Genomic DNA, 10,000 nt, shown 5'->3' on the forward strand with positions numbered 1-10,000 from the left:
GCCAAGACTGCTGTTGGCTCAGACCCGAACACTACAACACTTATACGGCCTCTTCTTTGCCAATTATATTCTCCCTGGGGGTGTCATTCCACCTCAAAACGCACAGGTGTGCCAATCCACCTCAAAACCTAGTTGGTGAACCAGGCGAGGCAGTCATTTGAGAAACCAAGGCTGTTGAATCTGCCGATAAGAATGTGGCGATTGACAGAGTCGAAAGCCTTGGCCAGGTCGAGAGTGTCACCCCCTTTGAAGAGGGGGATGACCGCGGCAGCTTTCCAATCTTTGGGGATCTCAGACAATACCAAAGAGAGGTTGAACAGGCTAGTAATAGGGGTTGCAACAATATCGGCAGATAATTTTAGGAAGAGAGGGTCCAGATTGTCTAGCCCAGCTGATTTGTAGGGGCCAGATTTTGCAGCTCTTTCAGAACATCAGCTGACTGGATTTGGGAGAAGGAGAAATGGGGAAGGCTTGAGCGAGTTGCTGCGAGGGGTGCAGTGCTGTTGACCGTGGTAGAGGTAGCCAGGTGGAAAGCATGGCCAGCCGTAGAAAAATGCTTCTTGAAATTCTCAATTATAGTGGATTTATCAGTGGGGGCAGTGTTTCCTAGCCTCAGTGCAGTGGACAGCTGGGGAGGAGGTGCTCGTATTCTCCATGGACTTCAGTGTCCCAGAACTTTTTGGAGTTAGAGCTACCTTACATCTGATTTGGACCATAATCCTTCCTAACAGTGAGTAAGAGGAATCCAATACAATGACCGGTAACCACCCGCAGGTCCCACACACCAAACCCAACAACCAGTGTTTGTCAATACAAAACTATGTCAATCTGGTGGTGTTTAACCTTGTTCAGATTTTTAAAAAAATGCCATTCAAGTTGCATTATTTACTATAAAATGTGTATGAAACTACCAGGTTATGCCAACTTGATATAGATGCCACTGTTCCTGCTACATTTAACTATTTTTCTGGTCTTTCGTATTAAAACGATCACATCATTTTCTTTGCAACTTTGGGTAGAAAAACCTATTGGCTTTTTTACTCATGATAAAAATACATAGTGTGGTCATCCTCACAAGTCAAGCTTGTTCAGTTCCTCTTAGGTGTAATTCCCTTAAAAAAAAAAAAGAGCTGCCATTTTGTTGGACTTTTCAATGAGAGTTGGGTAGAAGCATTGTGTTGCTACGGATACACTGAATTGCTTTCAATGGAGGACTGAGTTTTACCTGTACGACTTTCTTAACCAAAGTTGCGATCCATTTAATAAAACACAAGAGAAAAATGTATAAAAGGAACAGGGGAATCTAGTGGGGAAGACATGGACTTATTTATAATACTGAAAGAGACTGAGTTGTTGGATATCATGCTGAAACATGAGGTGATGGTGGTGGATGAATGGCGCGACAATGGGCCTCAGGATCTCATCGCTGTGTCTCTGTACATTCAAACTGACATTGATAAAATGCAATTCTGTTCGTTGTCCATAGCTTATGCCTACCCATACCATAACCCCACCATGGGGCACTCTGCTCATAACGTTGACATTAGCAAACCGCCCGCCCACACGATGCCTTCTGCCCTGTACATTTGAAACTGGGATTCGTCTGTGAAGAGCACACTTCTCCAGCGTGCCAGTGGCCATCGAAGGTGAGTATTTGCCCACTGAAGTTGGTTACGATGCTGAACTGCAGTCAAGACTATGTGACGACGAGAACGCAGATAAGCTCCCTGAGCTGATTTCTGACAGTTTGTGAAAACAGTTTCATCAGCTGTCCGGTCAGGAGGCTGATCTCAGACGATCCCGCAGGTGAAGAAGCCGGATGTGGAGGTCCTGGGCTGGACTGGTTACACCTGGTCTGTGGATGTGGAGGTCCTGGGCTGGTGTGGTTACACGTGGTCTGTGGATGTGGAGGTCCTGGGCTGGACTGGTTACTCGTGGTCTGTGGTTGAGGAGGTCCTGGGCTGGACAGGTTACTCGTGGTCTGCCGTTATGAGGCCATTTGGACGTACTGCTAAATTCTCTAAAACGACGTTGGAGGCAGTTTATGGTAGAGAAATGTACATTAAATTATGTGGCAACAGCTCTGGTGGACATTCCTGCAGTCAGCATGCCAATTGCACGCTCCCTCAAAACTTGAGACTTCTGTGGCATTGTGTTTTGTGACAAAACTGCACATTTTAGAGAGGCCTTTTATAGTCCCCAGCACAAGGTGCACCTGTGTAATGATCATGCTGTTTAATCAGCTTCTTGATATGCCACACCTGTGAAGTGGATGGATTATTTTAGCCAAGGAAAAATGCTCACTAACAGGGATGTAAACAAATTTGTGCACAACATTTGAGATAAATAAGCTTTTTTTGTGCAAGTATGGAACATTTTTTGGTATCTTTTATTTCAGCTCATGAAACCAACACTGTTGCGTCTATATGTTTGTTCAGTAAGGATTAAAACATCACTACTCTGAAGGGATTAAAACGTTTTAAGTATGAATCACACCCTCTCCACGTCCTTCACAGTAACAACCGCACATCGAATAGTTCCCTGGGAAACATGTCGCGACAGGACAATGGGATCGGTGCATCGCCGTGTTGTGGTTTCTGATTGGTTCATTCTACTCCCACTCTTTTTCTACAGCATTTTAACACAGAGCTAAATTTAGGTCCAAGAGTTTTTCCTGGCAGTGTAAACTATAACTAGGGGCCCGGAGTTGGTAGCAATAGTAGCTATCCTGCATCGCATGACCTTTTAATGACTACGGCTCAATCTATAGAGACTCTTCATATTGACATGCCATGAAATCAGTCTTCAGACCAACAGCCTGAAAACAACCCCCACTACATAGACGCTGACTTTTAACAACGTAGTTAATACCGTCAGTTGCTACCACGCCCTCGGCGTAGAGATTGATGTGATGGAAGCCAGTCTTTAGCTCTGAGAACATTACAGTGAGAGACCCACGGCTGTGTCGCCTTCAGGTGTGGAAGTTCTCTTACCATTGTATAGGTAGGGAAGGGCCCCCTCCTCGCTCTAGCTCTGCTGCCCCCACCAAAATAGTCAAGCTTTTATTGGTTGCATTTTCAATGAACTATGCTGGTGTCCGATTGCTTGGAAGACTGCAGTGAATGAATGGGACTGATGACAGTGTATTCTATCAGATATCTCTTTAGCAATGAGCAGACCAGGGCCACAATGCTAATTTACAAAGCACATGAATGATCAGGCTAGCTTCATCAGGCCCATGAATGATCAGGCTAGCTTCATCAGGCCAATGAATGATCAGGCTAGCTTCATCAGGCCAATGAATGATCAGGCTAGCTTCATCAGGCCAATGAATGATCAGGCTAGCTTCATCAGGCCAATGAATGATCAGGCTAGCTTCATCAGGCCAATGAATGATCAGGCTAGCTTCATCAGGCCCATGAATGATCAGCCTAGCTTCATCAGGCCCATGAATGATCAGCCTAGCTTCATCAGGCCCAGCTCTCTAACCGTCAATAAGCAGGGCAGCTCTCTGACCGTCAATAAGCAGGGCAGCTCTCTGACCGTCAATAAGCAGGGCAGCTCTCTGACCGTCAATAAGCAGGGCAGCTCTCTAACCCTCAATAAACAGGGCAGATCTCTAACCCTCAATAAACAGGGCAGATCTCTAACCCTCAATAAACAGGGCAGCTCTCTAACCCTCAATAAACAGGGCAGCTCTCTAACCCTCAATAAACAGGGCAGCTCTCTAACCCTCAATAAACAGGGCAGCTCTCTAACCCTCAATAAACAGGGCAGCTCTCTAACCCTCAATAAACAGGGCAGCTCTCTAACCCTCAATAAACAGGGCAGCTCTCTAACCCTCAATAAACAGGGCAGCTCTCTAACCCTCAATAAACAGGGCAGCTCTCTAACCCTCAATAAACAGGGCAGCTCTCTAACCCTCAATAAACAGGGCAGATCTCTAACCCTCAATAAACAGGGCAGCTCTATAACCCTCAATAAACAGGGCAGCTCTCTAACCGTCAATAAGCAGGGCAGCTCTCTAACCCTCAATAAGCAGGGCAGCTCTCTAACCCTCAATAAACAGGGCAGCTCTCTAACCCTCAATAAACAGGGCAGCTCTCTAACCCTCAATAAACAGGGCAGCTCTCTAACCCTCAATAAACAGGGCAGCTCTCTAACCCTCAATAAACAGGGCAGCTCTCTAACCCTCAATAAACAGGGCAGCTCTCTAACCCTCAATAAACAGGGCAGCTCTCTAACCCTCAATAAACAGGGCAGCTCTCTAACCCTCAATAAACAGGGCAGCTCTCTAACCCTCAATAAACAGGGCAGCTCTCTAACCCTCAATAAACAGGGCAGCTCTCTAACCCTCAATAAACAGGGCAGCTCTCTAACCCTCAATAAACAGGGCAGCTCTCTAACCCTCAATAAACAGGGCAGCTCTCTAACCCTCAATAAACAGGGCAGCTCTCTAACCCTCAATAAACAGGGCAGCTCTCTAACCCTCAATAAACCAGCTCAACCCTAAAAACAGGGCAGCTCTCTAACCCTCAATAAACAGGGCAGCTCTCTAACCCTCAATAAACAGGGCAGCTCTATAACCCTCAATAAACAGGGCAGCTCTCTAACCCTCAATAAACAGGGCAGCTCTCTAACCCTCAATAAACAGGGCAGCTCTCTAACCCTCAATAAACAGGGCAGCTCTCTAACCCTCAATAAACAGGGCAGCTCTCTAACCCTCAATAAACAGGGCAGCTGTTAAACAATCTAAAAGAAATGCATGACAGACACACATGTAATAGAAGCTTAAATTATGAGAGGTGGTCCCCAATCAAACAAGCTATTTGTCCACACACACACACACACACACACACACACACACACACACACCAAAATAAACACCAGAGGAAGAAACGGCCACAGTACCGGTCCCTTATTGGGGGTGTATCTCATTCCAGAGTCCATGTAGTCCATGGTGGCTGGCGACCAGGTAAATCTGTCTGTTCCTGATTTCTGTAGGCCAGCTACTCCTCAGGTAAATTCCAAGGGGAGGGAGTGTAGGGTAGGCCTTTTGTCTTCAATGGAGTCCGACGGCCTCCACGTTAACAGGTGATTCACAAACCAACAAAAATAGATTTAAAAAATAAACACTGCAACCGAAATAGTACAGTTCAGGAAACCAATTTCAATACAATCAATATGAACTCTAGAGTATTTCCTTTCTAGCAAATCGCACTTTTAATAGTGTGGTATTGTCCAGGAATGATCGCAAACGGCCCCACCGCGGAAAACTTTTCTTAAACGGAAACTTAAACGTAACGACGCGGTGAGTGATCTACCTGAATTTGTCCAATAGAAACTCTCGTTTTAGTTGCAAAACAACTGTTTGGACGTATGATTCAGTCCTGTTGTCGAGTACCTGCATAGTGTTTTTCCGGGTTTCAGGGCGTGTCGCTGTTTAAGCGATACTCACCTGTGACTTCCTGCATCAAGACGACATGACAACCAACAGGAGAGAACAACTATTTGCACATCGTTACAACACGCTGTATAAACCTTATATGACAATTGACATGTCTTTATTCTTTTGTGAGTGTAATGTTTACTGTTAATGTTTTGTTTATTATCTACCTTACTTGCCTTGGTAACGTTAACATGTTTCCCATGACAACAAAGACCCTTGAATTGAGAGACGTATTACACATATCGCCAGATATAGAGAATAAAGCGTAATAACTCATATCTACATCAATTCGCTTTACATGAAGAGTTCGAGATCTTGACAATGTTGGTTTATTTCCAGGTTGATTTGACATATTGGTCCCAGGTGTCACCGAACAGGTGTAACCGGTTTCTGATGCGGCGGTAACTGAACACCGGCAGGTGGCGGTAGGGCTTTTTGGGTTGAATGTGGCGCGAGAAAATGGAGTGTTTTATTTTGATTTGAGATCAGGGTAGGCTGATGAACATGGCATATTTAATTACACTTTAATCTCTCTTAGATGTAGAACATATCCAATCTTTTTTTTAAATGATTGATTATTCCTATAATTCGGTATCGATGTTGAACTCTTTCCGTGATAGGGAGATGAGTCACGGAGCAGGATGCACCGGGGGTTTTTGTCGTTGAGTCACGCTCAGGTAATTTAGTCGAAGTAGACCTACGGTATGACCCACAGGTTTCTGTTCCAGGAACCTCCCGCGGATGACTGGTTATGATGAAACTAGGTATATCAGCAAGTGGAGCTGTTGTTTTGTAGTGATGGACTATGAATAAACAAACTATTTTCTAATGCATACAGGAAGTAGGTAGATAATAAAACACCCAAATAAAAGAGACAGGAAGCACTTTATGGAAGTAGTGGGTTTTATTGATGTGCTTCCCCCTGTTACCAGAATCTGTTTCCATTGGTGTCAATCAATCAATCAATCAATCAATCAATCCGTTTGATCACTACTATTGTGATCGCTGCAGTCAAGCAGGTAGTTACATAGCCGTTAAGAATGCATAGTGAGACAGACTCATAACTAACTAACTGTCACAGGAGGAGAAGAATATCAAACAAGAAAAATGTTCATATGACAAACGATAAACCCTCCCAAGAGAAGCCATGATCACAACGCCAACTATACAGAGACAGTTACAAGAGAGAGAGAGAATCAACTCCTGATTCTACGGTTCTCTGTTTGTCTTTCCTCCTCCCCGTTAAAAGGAACCTGCACACATTCTCCGTCGACATCTGTCTGACAATGCCTGTCTCTCTTTCCATCTGTCTGTCTGTCTCTTTCCATCCACATCTGTCTGTCTGTCTCTTTCCATCCACATCTGTCTGTCTGTCTGTCTCTTTCCATCCACATCTGTCTGTCTGTCTGTCTCTTTCCATCCACATCTGTCTGTCTGTCTGTCTCTTTCCATCCACTTCTGTCTGTCTGTCTGTCTCTTTCCATCCACTTCTGTCTGTCTGTCTCTTCCATCCACATCTATCTGTCTGTCTGTCTCTTCCATCCACATCTGTCTGTCTGTCTCTTCCATCCACATCTGTCTGTCTGTCTGTCTGTCTCTTCCATCCACATCTGTCTGTCTGTCTGTCTCTTCCATCCACATCTGTCTGTCTGTCTGTCTCTTCCATCCACATCTGTCTGTCTGTCTGTCTCTTCCATCCACATCTGTCTGTCTGTCTGTCTCTTCCATCCACATCTGTCTGTCTCTTTCCATCCACATCTGTCTGTCTCTTTCCATCCACATCTGTCTGTCTCTTTCCATCCACATCTGTCTGTCTCTTTCCATCCACATCTGTCTGTCTCTTCCATCCACATCTGTCTCTTTCCATCCACATCTGTCTGTCTGTCTCTTCCATCCACATCTATCTGTCTGTCTGTCTCTTCCATCCACATCTATCAGGAGACAAAACATGGACTATGAATCACTACAACCCATCAGAGAACATATCAGGAGACAAAACATGGACTCTGAATCCCTACAACCCATCAGAGAACATATCAGGAGACAAAACATGGACTCTGAATCCCTACAACCCATCAGAGAACATATCAGGAGACAAAACATGGACTCTGAATCCCTACAACCCATAAGAGAACATATCAGGAGACAAAACATGGACTCTGAATCCCTACAACCCATCAGAGAACATATCAGGAGACAAAACATGGACTCTGAATCCCTACAACCAATCAGAGAACATATCAGGAGACAGAACATGGACTCTGAATCACTACAACCAATCAGAGAACATATCAGGAGACAAAACATGGACTCTGAATCACTACAACCCATCAGAGGACATATCAGGAGACAAAACATGGACTCTGAATCACTACAACCCATCAGAGGACATATCAGGAGACAAAACATGGACTCTGAATCCCTACAACCCATCAGCACCATCAGAGAACATATCAGGAGACAAAACATGGTCTCTGAATCCCTACAACCCATCAGAGAACATATCAGGAGACAAAACATGGTCTCTGAATCACTACAACCCATCAGAGGACATATCAGGAGACAAAACATGGTCACTCTTCCACAGTACATTCACATATGAATGTGTGGATATGAACAGGGCGTATCATCACCTTCATTTAGATGGGTCAGGGTGTAATAAGGGTACGAGTCAGTTCATTTAGATGGGTCAGGGTGTAATAAGGGTACGAGTCAGTTCATTTAGATGGGTCAGGGTGTAATAAGGGTACGAGTCAGTTCATTTAGATGGGTCAGGGTGTAATAAGGGTACGAGTCAGTTCATTTAGATGGGTCAGGGTGTAATAAGGGTACGAGTCAGTTCATTTAGATGGGTCAGGGTGTAATAAGGGTACGAGTCAGTTCATTTAGATGGGTCAGGGTGTAATAAGGGTACGAGTCAGTTCATTTAGATGGGTCAGAGTGTAATAAGGGTACGAGTCAGTTCATTTAGATGGGTCAGGGTGTAAAAAAGTGCACGAGTCAGTTCATTTAGATGGGTCAGGGTGTAATAAAGTGCGAGTCAGTTCATTTAGATGGGTCAGGGTGTAATAAGGGTACGAGTCAGTTCATTTAGATGGGTCAGAGTGTAATAAAGTGCGAGTCAGTTCATTTAGATGGGTCAGAGTGTAATAAAGTGCGAGTCAGTTCATTTAGATGGGTCAGGGTGTAATAAGGGTACGAGTCAGTTCATTTAGATGGGTCAGGGTGTAATAAAGTGCGAGTCAGTTCATTTAGATGGGTCAGGGTGTAATAAGGTGCGAGTCAGTTCATTTAGATGGGTCAGGGTGTAATAAGGGTGCGAGTCAGTTCATTTAGATGGGTCAGGGGTGTAATAAGGGTGAGTCAGTTCATTTAGATGGGTCAGGGTGTAATAAGGGTACGAGTCAGTTCATTTAGATGGGTCAGGGTGTAATAAGGGTACGAGTTAGTTCATTTAGATGGGTCAGGGTGTAATAAGGGTACGAGTCAGTTCATTTAGATGGGTCAGGGTGTAATAAGGGTACGAGTCAGTTCATTTAGATGGGTCAGGGTGTAATAAGGGTACGAGTCAGTTCATTTAGATGGGTCAGGGTGTAATAAGGGTACGAGACAGTTCATTTAGATGGGTCAGGGTGTAATAAGGGTACGAGTCAGTTCATTCAGATGGGTCAGGGTGTAATAAGGGTAAGTCTGGTCTGAGCTGTGAGATCAGCTGGGGGTCTGTGCACTCTCCTGTCTGTCTACTCTCCTGTCTGTCTACTCTCCTGTCTGTCTACTCTCCTGTCTGTCTACTCTCCTGTGTCTCTCTGTCTGCACACTCTCCTGTCTGTCTACTCTCCTGTCTGTCTACTCTCCTGTGTCTGTCTGTCTGGCTACTCTCCTGTGTCTGTCTGTCTACTCTCCTGTGTCTGTCTGTCTGTCTGTCTGCACGCTCTCCTGTCTGTCTGCACGCTCTCCTGTCTGTCTGCACGCTCTCCTGTCTGTCTGCACGCGCTCCTGTCCGTCTGCACGCGCTCCTGTCTGTCTGCACGCGCTCCCGTCTGTCTGCACGCGCTCCCGTCTGTCTGCACGCGCTCCCGTCTGTCTGCACGCGCTCCCGTCTGTCTGCACGCGCTCCCGTCTGTCTGCACGCGCCCCCGTCTGTCTGTCTGCACGCGCTCCCGTCTGTCTGTCTGCACGCGCTCCTGTCTGTCTGTCTGCACGCGCTCCTGTCTGTCTGCACGCGCTCCTGTCTGTCTGCACGCTCTCCTGTCTGTCTGCACCACAACATCCCAACCTAGCTCAGCCACCATCCCAGCTTCAGCCTCTCTTCCCTGGTGGAATAAAAACAGCTACTTTTTATATATATATATATATTTTAAACTGTTTATGTATATTTTGTTTGTAATCACAACAAAGAATAGAAAGTAACTGAATTCATGATTTTGTTTTCATTCTTTGTCCTCATTTGTAGTTTCACTATACATCATTTAAGAGGTACAAAGAACCTTCATATACAAGCAAATCTATTGAAAAAGAAACCAACAACAACTTTGTTATTATGAGAAGACC

The 10,000-nt window shown here is 45.1% G+C and overlaps 2 protein-coding genes across 17 annotated transcripts in view; both read right to left on the reverse strand.

The window, feature by feature from the left end:
- Nucleotides 1–5,468, reverse strand: part of st14a (ST14 transmembrane serine protease matriptase a) — a 78,052-nt gene extending 72,584 nt beyond the window's left edge. Inside the window, exon 1 of the mRNA XM_065000638.1 lies at nt 4,912–5,468. Coding sequence (XP_064856710.1) covers nt 4,912–4,959 — 48 coding nt within the window. The 5' untranslated portion in view covers nt 4,960–5,468. The remainder of the gene's footprint in view (nt 1–4,911) is intronic.
- Nucleotides 5,469–9,800: 4,332 nt separating this feature from the next.
- Nucleotides 9,801–10,000, reverse strand: part of aplp2 (amyloid beta (A4) precursor-like protein 2) — a 223,915-nt gene continuing 223,715 nt past the window's right edge. For all 16 annotated transcript variants that reach the window (XM_065000635.1, XM_065000634.1, XM_065000632.1 and 13 more), the window contains one exon: nt 9,801–10,000. This exon is cut by the window's right edge and continues 564 nt beyond it. The gene's annotated coding sequence lies outside the window, so the exon portion shown is untranslated.

Source organism: Oncorhynchus nerka, linkage group LG14 (genome assembly GCF_034236695.1).
Source record: "Oncorhynchus nerka isolate Pitt River linkage group LG14, Oner_Uvic_2.0, whole genome shotgun sequence".
In the NCBI taxonomy this organism is placed as follows: Eukaryota; Metazoa; Chordata; class Actinopteri; order Salmoniformes; family Salmonidae; genus Oncorhynchus; species Oncorhynchus nerka.